This window comes from Pecten maximus, chromosome 9, assembly GCF_902652985.1.
Source record: "Pecten maximus chromosome 9, xPecMax1.1, whole genome shotgun sequence".
NCBI lineage: Eukaryota > Metazoa > Mollusca > Bivalvia > Pectinida > Pectinidae > Pecten > Pecten maximus.
This window is the reverse complement of record NC_047023.1, coordinates 45,251,460-45,275,788: the sequence shown is the minus strand read 5'-3', so window position 1 is coordinate 45,275,788 and position 24,329 is coordinate 45,251,460. Positions and strand designations below refer to the sequence as shown.

The following is a 24,329-nucleotide window of genomic DNA, read 5'->3' as shown; positions in this document are numbered from 1 at the left end:
GTATTTTTTCAATTTATATAAAAGACCTAAATGCCATACTCGATCAAATGCCTTACTTATATCACAGAAAACAAAACGCAAATCATTACCTTTATCTAAATTGGAACTAATTGTGTTAAAAATGTCAACGAGTTGATTAACAGTTGAATCTCTGGGTTGAAATCCAGACTGATTTTCACTTAGTAGATTATATTTCATTATATAATTATAGGTATACAATGTATACTTGAAGATAATTTTTTCCAACATTTTGATAAAAGTAGAAGTAATGGCTATGGGTCTATAATTGTTTAAATCATTAATATCACCCTTACCTTTATAAAGAGCATTTACATCAGCTGTTTTAAGAATGTCTGGAATTTCGCTTTGAGATAGAGTTAGATTGAATAATAACTTGAGAGGATAAACTAGTGAGGTTGGTAAGTTTTTTATGATCCGAGGTAAAATTCCATCAGGACCAACAGGTTTATTAGAATTAAGAATATGAAATTGATCTTTAATATCCTGATCAGTAATGATAATTTCGGAAAATTCAAAAGGACAAAGTGGTGGTAAGTCGGGAAGATTTGTGTCTGTAATGTCAGATGCAATCGAAGTGAAGAAATCATTAAAAGCTGTGGCTTTATCAAGGGGATGAACAAGAATTTTACCATTAATATGCAGTGGACTTGAATTAGCATTAGTATTATTCATTTTAGTTAATGACTTAGCAATACTCCACCATTTCTTTGGATGAACAGATTTATTGGTAAGTTCATTTTGTAATTTTTCCAAGTAATTATCTTTAGCATTCCGAATAAGTTCAACAACTTCATTACGAATAGTTCTGAAATTAGCCCAGTCCTGGTTTCGATTATGATTTTTTGCTCTTTTGTGTATCCTATTTTTTTGCCTAAGTTTACATCTTATTTCTGTTGTCATCCAAGGTTTGTCATCAGGGTGAATTGTTACTGTTTTGTGAGGAATATGTTTGTTAGTAGATTCATTAATTTTATCTATTAAAATTGAATAAAGTTCATTTATGTTGGTGTTCTCATGAAATAATATATCCCAGTTAATATTAAGTCATTGTTGATAGCATTCCAATCAGCAGTATTGAAATCATATATACACTTCTTGTAAGATTTGATTTTTAATGTTTTAAAGGAGACATGCGCTAATATTGGACAATGATCACTACAAAGAGGAGACAAAACTTGTGTGTTACTAAATATATTGATATTGTTAGTAAAAAATATATCAATTAGTGTAGATGATGTATTAGTAATACGAGTGGGTTCTTGAACAAGATTATGTAGTTGATATTTAGTCATAATCATTGATAGATGGGAGTTAGGTCTAAGTGTCTGCACATAAGCTAAATATCGAGTGTGGCAGATATAACAGAATCGAAAGACAAAACAGATTATGTACATTATGTGACTTGAATGATGTCGAAGATGAGTTCCATTTCATTTTGAAATGCCCCTGTTATATTGACATAAGGATAAAATTGATTAAGAAATATTATGCAAGACATCCAAGCATGTATAAATTAATTCAACTTCTTACGTGTGAGAATTTGTCGGAAATAAGAAATCTTGGCAAGTATTTGTTACAAGCAAACAAAAGGAGATCTGAGCTGATTACTGCGACTTAGTGTTTACTCTCCACTGTATGTAATGGTGTGTGTGGCGGTGTGTGTGTGTGTGTGTGTGGCGGTGGCGGTGTGTGCGAGTGTGTGCGTACGCGTGTATAACTGTTGTTGTCTTTGTATTATGTTGTTCTGTATATATGTTATAACTGATAAGTCAGCTGACTTAAAGTAATAAAGAACTTGAAGTGTTAATAAGTCGATATTAATGTCACCAGTAATGATAACGTTAAGATTAGTATCAATAAGATTATCAATAACATTATCAAGTTTTGTCCAATATTCTACAGATGAGTTAGGTGGCCTGTAGAGACAGCAGAGAAGAAATTTTTTATTTGTAATATTAATTTCCAGTATTAATATCTCAATATTTTCCGTTTCTAAATCATTTCTACGAGTAGCTAGTACATTGTTTTTAGTATATATACTTATACCACCGCCATAATGTGTTTGTCTATCTTGTCTATAAATGTTTGGATGAGAATTGATTTGTATGTCAGTATTAGTAATTTCAGGATTGAGATGTGTTTCTGTAATGCATAAAATATCATACTCCGAGAATTCAGTAGAGAGGGTATCAGTTTTGTTCCTAAGAGATCGAACATTCAGATTGATAAGAGATAAATCTTCTAAGTATAATTTGTTGTTCCAATTGGTTGATGATGGACCTGGATTAGAATGAACGTTGCCTGATATAATAAGTAGTTGTTTTATAAGATTTAAACTATCAATTGAATCAACAAATAGAATAAAGATAGATCCGGTTATGTCTTGTCTGACTATAAAATCCAATTTTAAATTTCTTATTAAATGACCTCAGACCCTGACGTTTCTCAGGGCCTTTGGCCCTTTAGTTTTTATTTATCTATTTAATTTTGCGAGTTAAGCCTTTAACGATCTGTCAATCATACATGTATGTGAATTATATGTGAATTATATGTGAATTATACTTATTTTTATGCGTTCATCTGCATACTAGTTGTATTTCTTATCATTATTTTCATTTGTCGCAACTATGTGGATTTCTTAATCAATGAATTAATCACAAACAAAATATATCGGTGATGATAAGTTATAAAAAAAACTGCATCAAATTCAGAATGTAATACAAAAATAAGTTTTGCTTACCTGTAAAATACCACCTTTTTTTTAAATAGCCGCTCAATGATGAAAAATAGCTTTCATCTTGGATTGGACAATTCTACGTTTATTTTCGATTCCATGAGATAATTTACAGGGACAGTAATTCCTTAGATTACAGATATTGTATATCAACAGTTTTTATCTAACCTTAAAAGAATCATAACGTGTCTAAATATTAGAGCCATACAGGTGGTCTGAACTAGTGGTCCAAAGGGGCCCTTCATAATTGATAATTTAGAGAGAAAAAAAAGTAAAACATGTTAGATATGAATTTAAAATAATTAAGGTCAAATGAACCATAACAGCAGTAAATTGGCGTACTTATTTGAATAGGCCTCTTGTTCTTTATAAGAGTGACGCACAATAATTGTAAGAACTGGGAAATACAACAACTACAAACTTCGGCTTAGGGTAAACCCTACCTTTTAGAAAAAAAATAATAGCGATTTTATTTATATGTAAGTATATACTGTATTACATTCGCGCTCATGTTAAACTTTCTATTGTTTCCACGAAATGTTCATGATATTTAAGTATTGATGTCAGTATTTATTTATTTTTTTTTTTTTTTTAGTTTCATAGGGGTATGCAAAATGGAAAAATTATTTGCAAACTGTATGAATCCGCGTAGCTGAAACTGTATTTCAAATTTAAATACGTTTTATGCATAACTTTACTTATTCTTTTGAACAAATCTTGAAGACAAGGTTTTCGCGCCATTCACGTTTTTTCATAGAGGCAGAGACCTATTATATAGGTCTCTGATAGAGGTATGAAAAGAAAAAACTCAACCAATCAGAAAGCTATATCTGCATACAAACAATATGGAAAATTAATGATAAAGGAATTTAAAGAAATCTATTTCCTTACTCCTTAATTCACAGATTTGGTGTTTGACACGTAAAGTACCATTAATAATTAGATACATCAGAGACCTATATTAATTTTTTTAGTATATAGGTCTCTGGATACATGATGTAAACCATAATAACTGTTCGATCCCGTCTTCTGTGGGAGAAAAAAGAAACACCGAAACAAGAAAAACACGACGGTCACATAAGTTCGAACAAATACAAACACATACAGACCTCTTTAAAACACATTCTTTCCACGCATCATTATAACTGGAATAATCTACCCATCGATATAGCCGCTAGCAACATCCTCACTTCGTTCAAAACCAGACAAGTTAAACACGCTCGCCACCCTTACCTAGTTAACAAACGACCATCCTCTTCTTTTAAATTGCACAAGTTGACTATTTTATATAAAAGAACATAAACACACACCCCCCCCCCCCCCCCCCCCCCCCCCACAAAAAAAAATCTCAATATGTATACCTTTCTGCGCATGCGCCCAGGAGGGATGCCATAAATTTTTCCTAAGAGTCTATTTCCTAAATGGAAGAAGTAGAAGAGCTTAAAATGATTATAGAGAATCCAATAATTACTGCACGCGTCATATTGTTTTAATCGAACCAAATAGATACAGTACAAAAATGATGAAAATATACTCTAGTGTTGGCAGAGAAATCAAGGATAGACCCATGTACTTAAAAGGGTGTTCAGTCCACTATGGGTTTTCTTTGTAATTTATGAAGTTGTTTAGCCGACAGTCCGGAAATATTTCCCGTGAATTGGTTTATGTTTTACCAATATCGCCCAGCCAATTTCCGCCAAAACTGTAGAGGGCGCTGCTAGTTTCCGTTAAAGTTTGTTGTATGACAGAAAACCGTCTAATTTGGCAGGATGAACCAACTTAAAAGAAATCAACCTACGTAAATGATACTCCTTCCCGATTTCAGCTTTTGCAGATATATTTGTCACAGCGAGACAACATGTCAAAAGGTTTGTGTTGATTGAATGTATACAACGCTGAAATATTGACAGATTATCGAGATACTAGCGAAATGGGTGCACCTAATGAGTGACCAGGGAGGAATGAGTGTCCAGGGAGATATTTTTCACCCCGAGGAATTCGTTAATGAAGATTTTTTTTCTGTAACATACAGATTATACCTTCATCTAACATCGTGCAAAATTTCACTTCGATCGGACGAGTGCATAATACTGAAGTTTAGCATTAAATTTAACGAAGTTACGATGAATTTGCCCTGTAGGCTGTAGTACGACTGCAGTCGGCTCTCGAGTGTTACGATGAAGTTGCCCAGTAGTCCGGCTGCGGTCGGCCCTCGAGTGTTACGATGAATTTGCCCTGTAGTCCGGCTGCGGTCGGCTGTCATCAGGTCCGGTTTTTTTCACGCCCAGGAATTCGTTAAGATTTTTCTATAGTCTGGCCGTGCATTTTTCCACTCCTACTACAGTTGGTCTTGTGACCAAACCTTGTTTCAAGTGAGATGAATACTTGGCAAGGGGATACTCGAGTCTGGGTTGTGAGTTGTGAAGTCTTCTGGGTGGTAGACTTAAAAAAGGGAGGGAAGAGTGTAGCGGAACTGGACCGGGTCAATCAGCAACCAGGTAGCTCAATCGGTAAAACATCCGGCTAGTGTTCGGAGGTCCTGGGTTCCAACCCCGGTCTGGCCGTGTATTTTTCCACTCCTACTACAATAGAATACTTTAAGTGTCATATATATCTTTTACATCAAACATTAATTTAGAAGTCACAAATTACAAGTGGTGTAAAACCACTTGGGGAAAACCACCAACTTGCGTATAATATGTGAATTCACATATTATATTCGCGCAGTTGAAGTATGGATTTGTTACTAAAAATAACCAAAATCAATAAAAAAAAAAGTACACTTTATTATAATATTTATTTACAATTTAGTTACCGACAAGGTAAAAAATATTCTACCAACCATGGTTGGGGAAAACCGCCAACTTGTGTATTATCTGCCAATTGAGGTATAGTACTGTTACTAATTACTACATTCAGGGTCACAGGGGTCAAATAGACTAAAACTCTTCAAACTACATCTGCTCAATAATCAAGAGACCAGGAAGTTGATAGTGGGCCTGTAGAATGCTGGGGTGAAGGCCTAGTTTGTTCAAATGAATTACCTTTGACCTGCATTCAAGGTCACAGTGGTAAAATGTGCTAATATCTTTAAACAACTACTTCTCAATAACAAAAAGGCCCAGAGACCTGACATTAGGTTTGAAGCATGCTTAGGGGAAGGGCAACCAAGTTTGTTCAAATTATCCATATTTAACCTGCACAAAAGTTCACAGGGGTAAAATGTGCTAAAAATGCTAGCTGATACTGTAGTAAAACTCATGTTAATGATGAATATCATTTCAGCAAAATATTTTTGTTCCATACATAGGCCTACTGCCAGTATTTGTTTATATTGATTTAGCTTTTTGTCTACCTATATAATTTGTTTGTAAATCTTTGTTTCAGCTTGGACAGGATGTAAGCTTAAAAGCAAGGAGTTTGCTAGCTCTGAACAGCATCTGAGCACCGGAAAAAATCCAAGCAAAGACATATTTCTATACACACAAATGAGACAGTATGGAAACCTAAAGAAAAAAGCACAAACAGTTGTGAATGACTATATAGCTAGAGCTGTGCCGAGCCTGTTGGTAGAGAAAGAATTTGACTTGGGTGAAATAAACAAGGTCTTTTCTTCTCACTGGCTCAATGATAGACAGGTCGCCTTCGGTACAAAATGCAATAAAGTAAGTATTACAGAGATAGAAAAAAATACATTATTCAGATCCAAATTTAACACACAGCTGATAAAAGCAGGGATTTTAAAACCTTACATATATATATAAAGGTGTATAGTTAGATGTCTTTAATGTGTAAGGTAATACTTATAGACACAGAGATCAAACTTCAAAGTCAAAACTTTATTTGTGTTCTACTTCTTAATTTTCAGTTGATGGTGTTAGATTCAATGACAGGAAAACTTCTTCAAATTCCGTCCATAAAAAGCAGTGATGATAGTTACCCAGCGGACTCTCCTTGTGGAATACATAGCATTGCTCTAAATCCATCAGGGACATTGTTTGCCACTGGGGCTGAGAACACCAATGATCTTGCTATTTACCAACTGCCGACCTTTGACCCTGTAATGGTTGGAGAGGTAGGATAAAGTTATTATCAATACATGATCCAGTGGTATGAAGATTCATAAATCTTAAGAAAACTTAAGAGAGATTTTCAAGGCCTTTCCTTTTTGTTTTGAATCTGTTGTTTATGTTTATTTTGATTTGATAAGCTGTGCATGTATTGCAGGAATATGATACAATGATAGGATATAAGAAAATGGACCTGGCCAAACATTCCTGTGTGTACACGACCCAGACTGGCCAACACAGACATGTCACATAGTACATACTTTTACATATGATTTGTTAAATCTTTTCAATATTGGGTGGGTGATATAGGTGTATTTGGGTCTCTTGTTATATTTCCTTTCCATTCTTTCTAATGATTTCTACACTTAATAAGTTATTATGCTTAGGACATGATAAACCTGGGACTATAGACATGGCCCTAATAATTCCAAGGGGACGCGGTGGCCGAGTGGTTAAGGTGTCCCGACGCTTTATCCCTAGCCTCCACCCCTGGGGGGGCCGCGGTGGCCGAGTGGTTAAGGTGTCCCGACACTTTATCACTAGCCCTCTATCTCTGGGGGGCCGCGGTGGCCGAGTGGTTAAGGTGTCCCGACGCTTTATCACTAGCCCTCCACCACTGGGGGGGCCGCGGTGGCCGAGTGGTTAAGGTGTCCCGACACTTTATCACTAGCCCTCCATCTCTAGGGGGCCGCAGTGGCCGAGTGGTTAAGGTGTCCCGACACTTTATCACTAGCCCTCTATCTCTGGAGGGCCGCGGTGGCCGAGTGGTTAAGGTGCCCCGACGCTTTATCACTAGCCCTCCACCACTGGGGGGGCCGCGGTGGCCGAGTGTTTAAGGTGTCCCGACACTTTGTCACTAGCCCTCCATCTCTGGGGGGCCGCGGTGGCCGAGTGGTTAAGGTGTCCTGACACTTTATCACAAGCCCTCCATCTTTGGGGGCCGCGGTGGCCGAGTGGTTAAGGTGTCCCGGCACTTTATCACTAGCCCTCCATCTCTAGGGGGCCGCGGTGTCCGAGTGGTTAAGGTGTCCCGACACTTTATCACTAGCCCTCCATCTCTGGGGGGCCGCGGTGGCCGAGTGGTTAAGGTGTCCCGACACTTTATCACTAGCCCTCCATCTCTGGGGGCCGTGGTGGCCGAGTGGTTAAGGTGTCCTGACACTTTATCACTAGCCCTCCATCTCTGGTGGGCCGCGGTGGCCGAGTGGTTAAGGTGTCCCGACACTTTATCACTAGCCCTCCATCTCTGGTGGGCCGCGGTGGCCGAGTGGTTAAGGTGTCCCGACACTTTATCACTAGCCCTCCATCTCTGGGGGGCCGCGGTGGCCGAGTGGTTAAGGTGTCCCGACACTTTATCACTAGCCCTCCATCTCTGGGGGCCGTGGTGGCCGAGTGGTTAAGGTGTCCCGACACTTTATCACTAGCCCTCCATCTCTGGTGGGCCGCGGTGGCCGAGTGGTTAAGGTGTCCCGACACTTTATCACTAGCCCTCCATCTCTGGGGGGACGCGGTGGCCGAGTGGTTAAGGTGTCCCGACACTTTATCACTAGCCCTCCACCTCTGCGTTGCTAGTTCGAAACCTATGTGGGGGAGTTGCCTCGTACTGACCATAGGTCAGTGGTTTTTCTCCGGGTACTCCAGCTTTCCTCCACTTCCAAACCTGGCACGTCCTAAAATGACTCTGGCTGTTAATAGGACATTTAAACAAAATAAGTTAAAAAAAAAAAAAAAAAAAAATTAATTCCAATTTAACAGAACTGCATATATTTTAGATATGAAATAAATGGTGGTTTTCTGTGACTTTCAGAAAGGCCACACAGATTGGATATTTGACATTTCATGGATTGATGATGAATTTCTAGTGACAGGTAAGTGTCTAATAGTAAGGAAACATCGATCTCTCTGTTTTCTTATGTAGGAATTAATGTAAATCAAATTTCCTTATGTTTGATGGTTTAAGGCTCACGAGACAGCAGACTGTGTCTTTGGCGAGTAGACAACACGGAGGACATTGATCAAACTTCACGACTACAGAGCCTACAGGTGCCAGAGTATGCTATCAAGGGTCCAGAATCAGTCGAGTACTGTGATAAGGCTAACAAAGTGCGGGCACTTTGCTACAACGATTACAGAAAGGTAAAACGGAGAGCAAGTGTTGTTTTGGAAAAAAAATTATCTGTGTTCAAAATAAGCACATAACCAACCATTTTTATGTCACCTGAGACATAATCTCAAGTGACTTTTTCCAATCAACTTTTGTCTGTTGTCATAGTCAACAATTTCCATTTTCAACTTCTTCTCAGAAACCCCTGAACCAATTTCAATGAAACTTTGCAGAAAATCTTTCATGGCCAAAGGTCAACCAATTCAAACTTGTGAGTTTTATGGTCCTAAAATTGAGTGTGCTTCAAAAATCTTCCCAATACTCACACCCAAATATGGTAGAATCAAATACTTTTCATAGATGGGAGGGTCTTAGGTACTTTACCAAAATTGTGAATTTCATGACCCTGGTGTCTCACGTTTGCCCCTGGGAGGGGGTAAACTTTACTATAGTTTGTATGGGGAAATCACATTTTTGATTATCATTGGTTTAATTTCTTTAGAATTCATTCTAACATTGTTAACATTATCAGCATGGAACGACTGTGTTTGTTGGTATACACCTGTTTGCCTGACTGCGCCCAAGGGCTGATAGGCGGATCAGAAAGGGTCAAATTGACTGAAATATTTCAAAACTTAGGTGACCGTTAAGGCCCATGGACCTCTTGTATCAATAGTGTTGAGAAAGGTACAATTGTTTGTCTATATGTTTGTGGATTTCCATGTAAACCTGAAATACAGAATATCAATACAATGTGATAAAGTAGTAAGGTGATAAAGTGGATGTTTGGAATCTGGAGTCATTCCAGTTGGAATCAGTGATCATCATTTAGTTTATACCATTAAAAAGAACAGAGGTTATGCTCCTAGAAACCATACAACTATCAAATACTGGAAATTCAAGGACATCAACCTGGAAGACCTATCAGCTGACATGCAGCAGGTCCCATGGAGCTTAATTGAAGCATTTGACGATGTTGATGATGTTTGGGCTTCTTTTAAGGATCTTTTTATGAGTGTTATTGATAAACATGCACCAATTCATGAAAAACGGGTCAAAGCACACTAAAAAAAACGGATAAATGATGATATTTTAAATGAAATGCACAATCGTGACTATCTTCACGAAAAAGCTCGAAAATCAAAATTAGAGGCTGATTGGGTGCTCTTTAGAGTTCTTTCCAAAATTAGAAAAGCAAAACGAGATTACCTAGATGAGGCTCTCATGCAATGTTCTCAAAGCTCAAAAGAAATTTGGAAAAAGATTAAGGAATTTTTGCCCAGTAATAAATCCAAAAGTACAGTGAATCTCAATGTTGACGGAATTCAAATAGATGATAAAGTTGACATATCCAATAATTTCAACAAATTCTTTTGTAGTATCGGTACCGTTATTGGTAAAGATTTTGATGAAAGTCTTCCGGACATTGAGAACTTTGATATTGAGATACCATATAGCATTCCAAGCATTACAACAGATTTTGTACGCCGTCAAATTAAACTTATGCCTGATGGTAAAGCCACTGGTTTAGATGGTATATCTGTATAACTTTTGAAATGTGCTGGTGAGACAATTTTATCTCCTCTAATATAACCTTTTTATTGAATATGTCTATATCAAAGGGTATTTTTCCCTCCGAATGGAAAAAAGCAAAGGTCACACCAATTTTTAAAGCTGATGACCCCACATCGTGTAAATAACTATAGACCAGTTTCTGTACTTGTTGGCTCTTAGTAAAATATTAGAAAGACATGTACATAATACATTTTACTAATTTTTAACTTCTAATAAACTAATTTGTTACAGTCAATTTGGGTTTCGACCAAACCACTCAACAGAGACTGCTCTAGTAAGTGTGGTCGATAAATGGCTGAAGAATATTGACGAAGGGTATCTTACTGGTGTGGTGTTTATAGATCTTCGTAAAGCTTTTGATACAGTTAACCATAGCGTTCTGTTGCATAAGCTCAATGCATATGGTGTATCTACTTCAGCCATTAACTTCTTTAAATCTTACCTGACTGGAAGAACACAAGCTGTCAGTTTCTCCGGTGTTTTATCAGACTTTCTCCCAATTAATATTGGGGTACCTCAAGGCTCTATTTTAGTACCTCTACTTTTTATTTTAAACATTAATGATTACCCAAAGTGTTTAAAACACTCATCAGCTATGATGTATGCAGATCATACATCGCAGAGTGTGCGGGGGGAAACAGTAGATGATTTAGAATCAAAAATGTCTGACGATATTTTAAATACAGTAAAATGGATGAGAGACAATAAATTAAGTCTAAACTGAACTAAAACCCAGTGTATGATGATAGGGTCCTCTCAGAAGCTTGCAAGATGTCGGCAGCTGTCTTTGAAAGTTGGGGGTCTCACGATTGAAACTGTAAACTGTGCTAAGTTACTGGGTGTTTTTATTGATCGTTGTCTCTCTTGGAAAGAGCATATAGAATATATTTCGAAGAAAATATCTAAAAAGGTTGGTGTTTTAAGAAAGCTAAGTTCTTTTATGTCAAGTGATGTTTTAAAAACTGTGTTTAACAGTGTTGTGTTTCCACATTTTATGTATTGTTCAACTGTCTGGAGTGAGCCTAGCAATAAAGCACATTTAAATAAGATTTTGAAATTACAGAAAAGAGCTGCAAGAATATTGTTGAATGTCAGAGATGTCCTTACTCCTTCCAGAATACTCTTTGAAAAATTAAAATGGATGCCATATTATCAGACTTTTACATTTTTAGAAAAATGGTTCTCTCTTTTAAAATTTTACACTGTGAATCACCTAATACTCTTACACATATGTTTTGTTATGTAAGTAATGTTAATATAAGAACAACCAGAGCTTCTGTTTCCAACAAATTATATATTCCAACAACAAGAACAAAGTATGCCAAACGTTCCTTAGTATATATACTTGTTCAGTCCAGTGGAACGAAGCAAGTAATGCCATAAGAGACTCTAGTAGTGTTAGAGTTTTTAAAAGCAGATATCTGCAGGATTATTTCTCTCAATCTTCACCTTACCAGATATACACCAGTATTTTATATTCTATATGTAATTTTAGTCGAAAATTTTCAATCAAAACTTTTATAAAACTGACTTCATTGTCTCATTTTAATACACACTATACTAGTGTATATCTTGTCAATTTTTACCATGTGCTATATTAGCATTGTATGTATATTCCACTATCATAGTGATTTAACCATGTTAATTAGTTACACTTGTGTGATATACAAGTACTCACTATTTAAGTTTTACAATATGCTAAATTTTAAGTTCCATTAACTGTGATATTTGCTTACATTATGATATTGTTATCTTAAATTGTATTATGTTTGTACATATACAGGAGGCAGGGCCATGTTGTAAACTAGACATTGTCTAAATATGTAACCCTGGATAAATAAAAGATATTATTATTATAGTAGTAAGGGAGATAACTCTGGTAGACAAGCATGCTATATAATAATTGTGTTTTAAATGTTTACAGGAGCTAGCTGTCCTGTCTCTGAATGCTTATTTTTATCTCTGGGATGTGGAAACGTTTACTGCTGTAAGTATCTTTGCGTTGTACTTAAAGTACTTCTTTTTATGTGAAAATTGAATTTGCTCAATATTTTCCATGAAATGTAGAAATTTAAACTGAAACTATGAATTAACATGTTCATTTATTTACAAAGATATTTTTAGTGTAAAGTTACATGTTGTTTGTTGTGATTTGGCTATATTTTTGTATTTCATGCTAACCTTATATGCTTTCAGTCCACTTTTTAAAGCTTCTTTTGCCAAAGAATCATCAATACATTACATTAAATTAATTTTATCAAAGACATCTGTGTTTTGGCCATTAACAGGTTTTTTAGAAGAACTTTATATATAGCATTTTAACATGTGTATAATGTGTGTTTTATAGAGAAGTAGAGAACCTATATACATATGTGTGTTTTATAGAGAACCTATATACATATGTGTGTTCTATAGAGAACCTATATACATATGTGTGTTTTATAGAGAACCTATATACATATGTGTGTGTTTTATAGAGAACCTATATACATATGTGTGTGTTTTATAGAGAACCTATATACATATGTGTGTGTTTTATAGAGAACCTATATACATATGTGTGTGTTCTATAGAGAACCTATATACATATGTGTGTGTTCTATAGAGAACCTATATACATATGTGTGTTCTATAGAGAACCTATATACATATGTGTGTTCTATAGAGAACCTATATACATATGTGTGTTCTATAGAGAACCTATATACATATGTGTGTTCTATAGAGAACCTATATACATATGTGTGTTTTATAGAGAACCTATATACATATGTGTGTGTTCTATAGAGAGCCTATATACATATGTGTGTTTTATAGAGAACCTATATACATATGTGTGTTTTATAGAGAACCTATATACATATGTGTGTTTTATAGAGAACCTATATACATATGTGTGTGTTTTATAGAGAACCTATATACATATGTGTGTGTTCTATAGAGAACCTATATACATATGTGTGTTTTATAGAGAACCTATATACAAATGTGTGTGTTCTATAGAGAACCTATATACATATGTGTGTTTTATAGAGAACCTATATACATATGTGTGTGTTTTATAGAGAACCTATATACATATGTGTGTGTTCTATAGAGAACCTATATACATATGTGTGTTTTATAGAGAACCTATATACATATGTGTGTGTTTTATAGAGAACCTATATACATATGTGTGTGTTCTATAGAGAACCTATATACATATGTGTGTTTTATAGAGAACCTATATACATATGTGTGTTTTATAGAGAACCTATATACATATGTGTGTTTTATAGAGAACCTATATACATATGTGTGTTTTATAGAGAACCTATATACATATGTGTGTTTTATAGAGAACCTATATACATATGTGTGTTTTATAGAGAACCTATATACATATGTGTGTTCTATAGAGAACCTATATACATATGTGTGTTTTATAGAGAACCTATATACATATGTGTGTTTTATAGAGAACCTATATACATATGTGTGTGTTCTATAGAGAACCTATATACATATGTGTGTTTTATAGAGAACCTATATACATATGTGTGTGTTCTATAGAGAACCTATATACATATGTGTGTGTTCTATAGAGAACCTATATACATATGTGTGTTCTATAGAGAACCTATATACATATGTGTGTTTTATAGAGAACCTATATACATATGTGTGTTTTATAGATAACCTATATACATATGTGTGTTTTATAGATAACCTATATACATATGTCTGTGTTTTATAGAGAACCTATATACATATGTGTGTGTTCTATAGAGAACCTATATACATATGTGTGTTTTATAGAGAACCTATATACATATGTGTGTGTTCTATAGAGAACCTATATACATATGTGTGTTTTATAGAGAACCTATATACATATGTGTGTTTTATAGAGAGCCTATATACATATGTGTGTTTTATAGATAACCTATATACATATGTGTGTGTTTTATAGAGAACCTATATACATATGTGTGTTTTATAGAGAACCTATATACATATGTGTGTTTTATAGAGAACCTATATACATATGTGTGTGTTCTATAGAGAACCTATATACATATGTGTGTGTTCTATTATAATAGAGAACCTATATACATATGTGTGTTTTATAGAGAACCTATATACATATGTGTGTGTTTTATAGAGAACCTATATACATATGTGTGTGTTCTATAGAGAACCTATATACATATGTGTGTGTTCTATAGAGAACCTATATACATATGTGTGTGTTCTATAGAGAACCTATATACATATGTGTTTTATAGAGAACCTATATACATATGTGTGTTCTATAGAGAACCTATATACATATGTGTGTTTTATAGAGAACCTATATACATATGTGTGTTCTATAGAGAACCTATATACATATGTGTGTGTTCTATAGAGAACCTATATACATATGTGTGTTCTATAGAGAACCTATATACATATGTGTGTGTTCTATAGAGAACCTATATACATATGTGTGTTCTATAGAGAACCTATATACATATATGTGTGTTTTATAGAGAACCTATATACATATGTGTGTGTTCTATAGAGAACCTATATACATATGTGTGTGTTCTATAGAGAACCTATATACATATGTGTGTGTTCTATAGAGAACCTATATACATATGTGTGTGTTTTATAGAGAACCTATATACATATGTGTGTTTTATAGAGAACCTATATACATATGTGTGTTCTATAGAGAACCTATATACATATGTGTGTGTTTTATAGAGAACCTATATACATATGTGTGTGTTCTATAGAGAACCTATATACATATGTGTGTGTTCTATAGAGAACCTATATACATATGTGTGTTCTATAGAGAACCTATATACATATGTGTGTGTTCTATAGAGAACCTATATACATATGTGTGTGTTCTATAGAGAACCTATATACATATGTGTGTGTTCTATAGATAACCTATATACATATGTGTTTTACAGAGAACCTATATACATATGTGTGTGTTCTATAGAGAACCTATATACATATGTGTGTTTTATAGAGAGCCTATATACATATGTGTGTGTTTTATAGAGAACCTATATACATAATGTGTTCTATAGAGAACCCATATACATATGTGTGTTTTACAGAGAACCTATAGAAGACTTTTTCACACCAAGGAGAATGTATGTATGTGTGTGTCCAAGGAAAGAACATTGTATGCAGTAGGATCACAATCTCACATCAACTTAGTTGACCCTCGCTGCCCAAACACTCTCACAACCATCATCTCTCGCTATCGTGGCGGAGGTTAGTATATCTACTTAATACATAATTATACGTGTTTAACAATGAAGGAATTGATTAATTCTGCTATGTTTAAAAGTACCTAATCCATCGATAGGTCTTATGGGCCCCCTCATCCTGATTCAGAATTCAATCACTATGAAAAATCCAGAAGATTTCCTTGATCATTATTTGCTGTTTGAACAGATTGCTCTGTCTATAACTTTGTTTTAAGTCAGTAACGTAATAGATGTTTCTGCATGGTACAATTACAGTATATGATCTGTAAATTCCTCTCTTGGATTTCTGTCTTTCCAATAGTCACAGAGTCAGATACCAAGTCATATTCCATTGCCTCAATAAAAACAACTAAATTGATTTGTCATTGATACCATGTTTTGTAAGCTGATACAAATTCAGAGGTCAAAGATTGTTAAAAGTGATAAATTTAGAACATATTAGTCTGATATAATTGTTTGGTGAATTCTCAACAGGTGTGCGATCGGTGAGTTTCCGAGATGATGTTCTGACAATAGGAACAGGTGTAGGCAATATCCTGTTTTTTGACACCAAAGCTGGGAAATATTTGGAGTGTGGTTGCGGACATCCATGTACGATGACAGTAGGAAATGGTTTCTTGGTAAGTTTGGGTCATTATCATTGTGGTTCAGCTCCAAATGTCTTTTGTTAGAAATTCCTGTGTAGGTTTCCCTTGATATATTGTCCGACTTCATTACAATGCCAATACTCTAACTGCATTTATTAAATTGGCATTATGTAAATATGGTTATAGATATGTACTGTGTTAGTACATTATGTAGATATGGTTATAGATATGTACTGTGTTAGTACATTATGTAGATATGGTTATAGATATGTACTGTGTTAGTACGTTATGTAGATATGGTTATAGATATGTACTGTGTTAGTACATTATGTAGATATGGTTATAGATATGTACTGTGTTAGTACATTATGTAGATATGGTTATAGATATGTACTGTGTTAGTACATTATGTAGATATGGTTATAGATATGTACTGTGTTAGTACATTTGAGGATACAAATCCAGGTATCACATCCAGAGTTTTCAATATTTCCTCTGAATTATTTTCGAATGATTTTTTTATCTTTTCACAGTCAAGAGATGAAAACTACAGAGAATTTTTCATGGACAATAGTTATCCCAATGCCATCTATACACATCAGTTTGACAGTACAGGGACACGATTGTTTGCGGCCGGTGGACCTCTACCAGCAGGACTGTGGGGAAACTACGCTGGTCTGTGGCATTGATGTTACTCCTCATAGGATTCAACAACTAAAATATAATAAACGCGGCAAGGGCAGATACACTTATAGACATGTACAGGGCCTTCTGTAGACCCTAATTATAGACATGTACAGGGCCTTCAGTAGACTCTGATTATAGACATGTACATGGCCTTCAGTAGACCCTGATTATAGACATGTACAGGGCCTTCTGTAGACCCTAATTATAGACATGTACAGGGCCTTCAGTAGACCCTGATTATAGACATGTACAGGGCCTTCAGTAGACTCTGATTATAGACATGTACAGGGCCTTCTGTAGACCCTGATTATAGACATGTACAAGGCCTTCTGTAGACCCTGATTAAAGACATGTACAGGGCCTTCTGTAGACCCTGATTATAGACATGTACAGGGCCTTCAGTAGACCCTGATTATAGACATGTACAGGGCCTTCTGTAGACCCTGATTATAGACATGTACAGGGCCTTCAGTAGACCTTGGAAAGAATGTTTCCATCTCCCTTTTACATGAGTTTCTGTAGACCCTTGAGGATATTTAGGACTCTTTAATATGAGTTTAGACATTTGAATGGACTTGTCTATTATTTGGCATATGTGTTAACTCTTCAGATTTGTAATCTAACTTTTGAAATTGCTATAAGTCGAGGATCATCTGAAAACCTTTACACATATCACTGGCAATCAGATATAGCAAGATATATCTCATTAACTTTATCAAACATAATGGATAATTCAGTATTTATTCTAACATAAGTAACATGGGGAAGTGGGTGGGTGGGCAACACATCTTCTCAGAATCAATATAGTGCTGATTACAAGACCATGTTTTTTTCTGAGGTGCAAGACATTTGGATGTGCTAGACATGGGCTTAATACCAGACACAAGCTTATTGTCAGACATGGGCTTATTACCAGGCATGGTCTTATTGCCAGACATGGGCTTATTATCAGACATGAGCTTATTGTCAGATATTGGCTTATTACCAAGGATAGGCTCATTGCCAGACATGGGCTTCTTGTCAGACATGGACTTATTGTGGAAAAAATACATGAATTAACATTTATCATTGTTTCAAATGTATACCATTTGATCATTTTTTCTACATGTAAATAACTTTTTTATCAATGCCACATTATAACTAGGTGATAGGCAGCTTTGATAATATTGCAAATGTTCCATTCTTGAAAGTATGTTGATGCTGGATGATAACGAGGGGCATTATAATTATAATTGTAAACATATTCAAGTCGTTGTATAATTGACTTTCAATATAGTTATAATAATTATTGCATTTTTTTTTCTTTTTCCCATCTTGACAGTCAAAAATACATACCCTAAGCATTGGTTGTCTTTCTTCTGTTTGGACTATGGGTCTTACACTATGGTGCAAAAAATGTAAAAAAAAAAATGAAGATTACTTTTGCTTGTGGATTACAATTTTCAAAGCAGTCAAAAGCATTGGTTAATATTTTGGCCCTGATGTCTTACATTGTAACATCTTGTGTTTTAGACTTTCACAGTTAAAATAAACAAAAATTTGCTCAGCTATATATAGTGAAGATATTCCTAGATATTACTTGACAGGGTCGTTATTCCTAGACCAGCACTATTATGACTATACCCAACAGGTCTTGCAAGAGCACTGCAGGTTTAAAACCTGCCATCATACCCGCCAGTACTAACTAATGAGGGCACTACAGGTTAGAAACCTGCCATCTTACCCTCCAGTACTAATGAGGGCACTAAAGGTTTGGAATCCTGCCATAATACCCTCCAGTACTAATGAGGGCACTATAGGTTTGGAATCCTGCCATAATACCCTCTAGTACTAATGAGGGCACTATAGGTTTGGAATCCTGCCATCTTATCCGCCAGTACTAATGAGGGCACTACAGGTTAGAAACCTGCCATCTTGCCCTCCAGTACTAATGAGGGCACTATAGGTTTGGAATCCTGCCATAATACCCTCCAGTACTAATGAGGGCACTACAGGTTTGGAATCCTGTCATCATACCCGCCAGTACTAATGAGGGCACTACAGGTTAGAAACCTGCCATCTTACCCTCCAGTACTAATGAGGGCGCTACAGGTTAGAAACCTGCCATCTTACCCTCCAGTACTAATGAGTAATTGGGTGATGTGATCCTCCATATTGTTGAGCGATGTTTCCTCCACATAATTGGATGATGTGCTCCTCCATATAATTAGTCGATGTGATCCTCCATATTGTTGAGCGATGTTTCCTCCACATAATTGGATGATGTGCTCCTCTGTATAATTGGGTGATACCACAAATAGGGGAATATGGGTTTGTTACAAGCGCAAATCTCTCTTGTCAGTTTTTTGATTTGTAAAGTTGGGTTTTTTTTACCAACACTGAATAGCATACTCGGTAAAACTATAGGTGTGTTTCAGCAAACAATTCCTCTTCAAAAGAATGAAGTGTTTCTGATCAATTCTTTCAGAAGTCTGCCTTTGTGCATCCACACTGGAATATTTAGCCACGCCTCCTCCACTTCATTAAGATATCACATGACACCACAGACAACCCGTAAACAGATCACAGCATAGCGAAAATGTAGATGTATCGCTTTTGATGTGATGATAAACCCCAATTATGGCCTGTTTTGCCTCAATTACTTATGACATGGTAACATGTATAGCTAGTAAATGAGTTAAGAATATCAAAGACATTTAAAGTACTACACACAAACATTATCTTACTCATGCACTAACTTTCAGAAATATGTGTGACATGAATGTAAATGAAGGAATTGCCCACAGATTGAGTACAAAGATAAGACAAATACACAGTATACTTGTAATATACAAATACAAACTTTAGTTGAGAGCAATCCTTGGTTACAGGGGGGGGGAATCGTTCAGGGCAGGTCCGTAAAACCCTGGATTGCCTGGAACTAAAGTCTGCATTTACTTTGATATATGGTTTATATTAATTAAAAAAAAAAACAAAAAAAACTAAGAAAGTTCCTTTAAAATACCTAATCACATCACTGGGGGGTGGTGGGTCCCCCAGGTCGCCAGGTCTGTGGAATGTTACATTAACCTCTGCTAAAACTACACATTGCTCAGGTGACATAATTTCTATTTTTAGAGGGAGTCACTATAAGATTACATGGACCTGACAAAACATTTTATTGACTCCTTGGTGATGTCATAATGTATTTCCAAGGAAATAAGTGATGTCATGTGATTCCATTAGGACCAATGAGTGTTTGTGTTACATGCCAATCATATAATAAAATAATTTATTGTGGTTCAATGAGGTAATATGAAGTTTTAGTGTCTACAATTTAATTGTCAGCGCAGTAGCAAGTTAGTAACTTTGACCATAATTTCATTACGAACCTGTCAGGCTATCCAGTTGAGTAACCATGCAGAACTTTCAAGAAGTAACTCGAATTCCACATTTGACTCGACCGACACGGCTTCCTTAGTTCTCTTACCATCTAGTTGCTGATATTTATACAATATTTTTTACGGTCGCCATCTTGTCCTCATTTTCTTACTGCTTCCGATTTCTGTGACCAACTAGCTATTTGGTTACTCTGGGAGCTACGTACATCATTTTCAATTCCGTTTGTGAACTTGCCTGCGCATGCTTATATTGATAGTCGTTGCATTTTCAAAAACTTATATTTCTAAGAACTTGAGGTTATCTTCCGACTTAAGAGTTATTACGGTAATGTTTATAACTGTAACTAGTCGAGAGAAATACAAGATCCCGTTTACTTTTATTTTTATAGCTTAAACTCATTTCAACGACAGAATGTTGATTTAACTTACATTCATGGTTACAAAATAAGATTGATATCAAAATGGTGTATTTACATGTCTTTACGTTGAAGTATTGAGTGAAATCATTATCATATAAGGAATCTTTTTCGAGGAATAAATGTTTGTATGATGTCACTTTCTGTTCTTTCCTTTATGGAACTATATGTATAAAATTGACATACATGTGATTGTCCTTATTCTATAAAGTTTATGTTTGTACGTCATAGACATTGTGAATGTGCAGGACATCTTGTCTGTTGTGTGTGAAATTATTTAACTGAACACTTTTAATTATTATTTGTGAACATTAGGACTGTAATAGAAGTCATATGCTGTCATCACCAAGATTAACAACAGATTTTCAAGAACTTCAGTTTTTTAATGAATCCTCTGGTAAACAGAACCAGTTTAGTTTTCAAACAGTCAAGTGTGCGTTTTTTTTTTTGTTTTTTTTTGTTTTTGTTCTTTTTACATGGTAGGTGGCAAAGAATATCAATTTCATCACATAGTGTATATGTAGAATTTTACCCAGTGGAATGTTGAATTCTTTACATGATCAATACTTTTTAGGATGATAAAATGAATTTTTTATATTTTGATTGTCGACATGATTTATTATATCATCAACTTTTAATGGTATTACATGTTACATTTCATTATGCAGGAATGTAGTAGCACAAGATGTTAATTTTGTAACCACAGGGATATTATGTAAATTCTTTAGGTTTACTTCTTTCCTGTAATATTCTTGTCCAGTGCCCCTAATATTCTTGTCCAGTGCCCCTAAATAATATTTAGAAATTTTGATTGTCTTGGTCTTCTTATAATTGTTACATATCAGTGTAATGATAGGAAGGGTAGCATTTGATAAGTTAATACCATATAACTCCTTATTAACAGAGTTACTGCCCTTAGTTAGCACGAGTGCAGTATTAACAGAGTCACTGCCTTTAGTTAGAATGGGTACCATATTAACAGAGTTACTGCCCTTAGTTAGAATGGGTACAGTATTTAGAGAGTAACTGCCCTTATTTAGCATGGGTACAGTATTTACAGAGTTACTGCCCTTAGTTAGCATGGGTACAGTATTAACCGAGTAAATGTGCTTTATTTACTTGGCATTGTAAAATTTCCAGAATGCCATCAGTTGCCAAATGACACTGTTACATGTAACAAGGATGTAGAAAGGTTCAGGGCAGAACATCTGTAGAAAATATAACTACAAAGATGAGATAACCAAATTGAGATATTTATCAGTTTATTGTCTGGAATCTCACCAAACATTAGCAATACTACAGTTCTATTCCAAGACACGAGCAAGTTCACCATACATATAGTCACTGAACCGAATAAAAAACATAACATAATTAGAGTTACAACCAAATAAGGGCACACCAGATATTAATCCAAAGGTTTCTGATGTTTTACTTGTTTTTTTATCAGCCTGTGGATATCGGCCTGTAAATTTATCAGCCTGTTGATATCGGCCTGTTAATTTATCAGCCTGTTGATATTGACCTGTACATTTATCAGCCTGTTGATATCGACCTGTAAATTTATCAGCCTGTTGATATCGGCATGTTAATTTATCAGCCTGTCGATATCGGCCTGTAAATTTATCAGCCTGTTGATATCGGCCTGTTAATTTATCAGCCTGTGGATATCGACCTGTAAATTTATCAGCCTGTTGATATCGGCATGTTAATTTATCAGCCTGTTGATATCGGCCTGTAAATTTATCAGCCTGTTGATATCGGCCTGTAAATTTATCAGCCTGTTGATATCGGCCTGTAAATTTATCAGCCTGTTGATATCGACCTGTAAATTTATCAGCCTGTTGATATCGGCCTGTAAATTTATCAGCCTGTTGATATCGATCTGTAAATTTATCAGCCTGTTGATATCGGCCTGTAAACCGATTGGCCTATATTATATTTATGAAAAGGCTGATAAACCCCTCAGAAACCTTCGCTTTAACAAGATATATTTACATGTTATCTTTAGACTAATGATCATTGTACATCAAATGCTGCATTAATTATATTTTAAGTCCAAGTAATGTCAAACTATATAGCTATGTTAATGAACTTGACGTATAAAAATATGTTAATTTTCTGTTGGTATGTTTGTTTGGTCTTTCAATACTTTATCTACTAAATATTTGTTGTGGTTTAATAGGAATGTGATCTTGTGTCTTGTTATAAGACAATCCTGAATATGACCTACAGGGAATAAGATGTTTACTGTTATACATATTATAGGAGAGAACCGGAGGGAGGATTCAGTTATTCTAGTACTTTATATTAATTATGTTTATACGGTAATATAAAGTAATGATGTTGACCAATCTCTCCCAGAAGAATGCATTAGCTTGTGTTTGAAACCCTGGGGGAGATTGGATGTTGACATAGATTGTAGAAAATTGCATTTTAAAAATTTCGAAATAAATCTCTGCCATATGTATAATTTTGATATTGTTTTTTTATCTAGCATACAAGGTGAAGAATATTGATTTTTTACATTTGTATACCCCACAATGATGAAGTATGAGGCCCTCAAACCTCCCATCTACCCAGTTTACATTTCCACATTGTATTATGTTTATTCAGAGTAAACACATGACAAGTGTGACGTCCCTCGATGAAATATCACTGTAAATGTTATATTTCCCAAACACATATTTATACCTCGATGAAATATCACTGTAAATGTTATATTTCCACAAACCTACATTTATACCTCGATGAAATATCACTGTAAATGTTATATTTCCACAAACCCACGTTTATACCTCGATGAAATATCACTGTTAATGTTATATTTCCACAAACACATATTTATACCTCGATGAAATATCACTGTAAATGTTATATTTCCACAAACACATATTTATACCTCGATGATATATCACTGTAAATGTTATATTTCCACAACACATATTTATAGAATCTTTTAGCCCTTGGGAGTGAGATGGGGATCTCAATCCCAGGGAGAAGATTGTAAATATGAGGCTTGCCAAGTGTTTGAGAGCTTAAGAATCTTGCCCCCAGATCGCTTAGTCCTCTTGGGGGGTGGGGACCATATCATTCACTTTGGTTGACCTTTGGCCATGGAAGGTCTCTGCTAAATGTCAGCAAAGAGGTTTAATTGTTTATGGACGCACGAAAGACAAAAAGGTGGATAGAATATGTTACTGGAGACTTTGTCTCGGGTGACCTAAAAAGTTGTACAACAATTAAGAACTTTCATCACTATTATACATTTGTATTTTCACCGCTAAAAGGGGGGATGGGATTGTATATGTACAAATATGTATTTAACATTACCACCAGCAGTGCCCAAAGTTAACAAGAGGCCCATGGGCCTTAACGGTCACCTGAGATTTGAAATATTTCAGTTAATTCAATTGACCCTTTTTGGCCCCGCCCATCAGCCCCTAGGGGTCAGTCAGGGCCAACATATGCAAATTATCAAACATATATATCAT

The 24,329-nt window shown here is 35.3% G+C and overlaps 1 protein-coding gene across 1 annotated transcript; it reads left to right on the top strand.

The window, feature by feature from the left end:
* The first annotated feature begins 4,473 nt into the window (after positions 1-4,473).
* Positions 4,474-23,305, top strand: LOC117334231 (DDB1- and CUL4-associated factor 12-like). The gene is made up of 10 exons (XM_033893726.1): positions 4,474-4,623; positions 6,143-6,420; positions 6,624-6,830; positions 8,633-8,693; positions 8,786-8,961; positions 12,429-12,491; positions 15,613-15,772; positions 16,243-16,388; positions 16,889-18,744; positions 18,940-23,305. Exons 1-9 carry the CDS (start codon positions 4,614-4,616, stop codon positions 17,042-17,044), a joined length of 1,257 nt encoding a protein of 418 aa, XP_033749617.1. The 5' UTR covers positions 4,474-4,613; the 3' UTR covers positions 17,045-18,744; positions 18,940-23,305.
* Positions 23,306-24,329: the final 1,024 nt, after the last annotated feature.

Excerpts from the sequence above, each read along its gene's own strand:
- LOC117334231 (XM_033893726.1), top strand. Across the intron at positions 8,694-8,785 it reads TGATGAATTTCTAGTGACAG|GCTCACGAGACAGCAGACTG; the intron begins GTAAGTGTCTAA and ends TGATGGTTTAAG. Across the intron at positions 12,492-15,612 it reads ATGTGGAAACGTTTACTGCT|AGAACCTATAGAAGACTTTT; the intron begins GTAAGTATCTTT and ends TGTGTTTTACAG.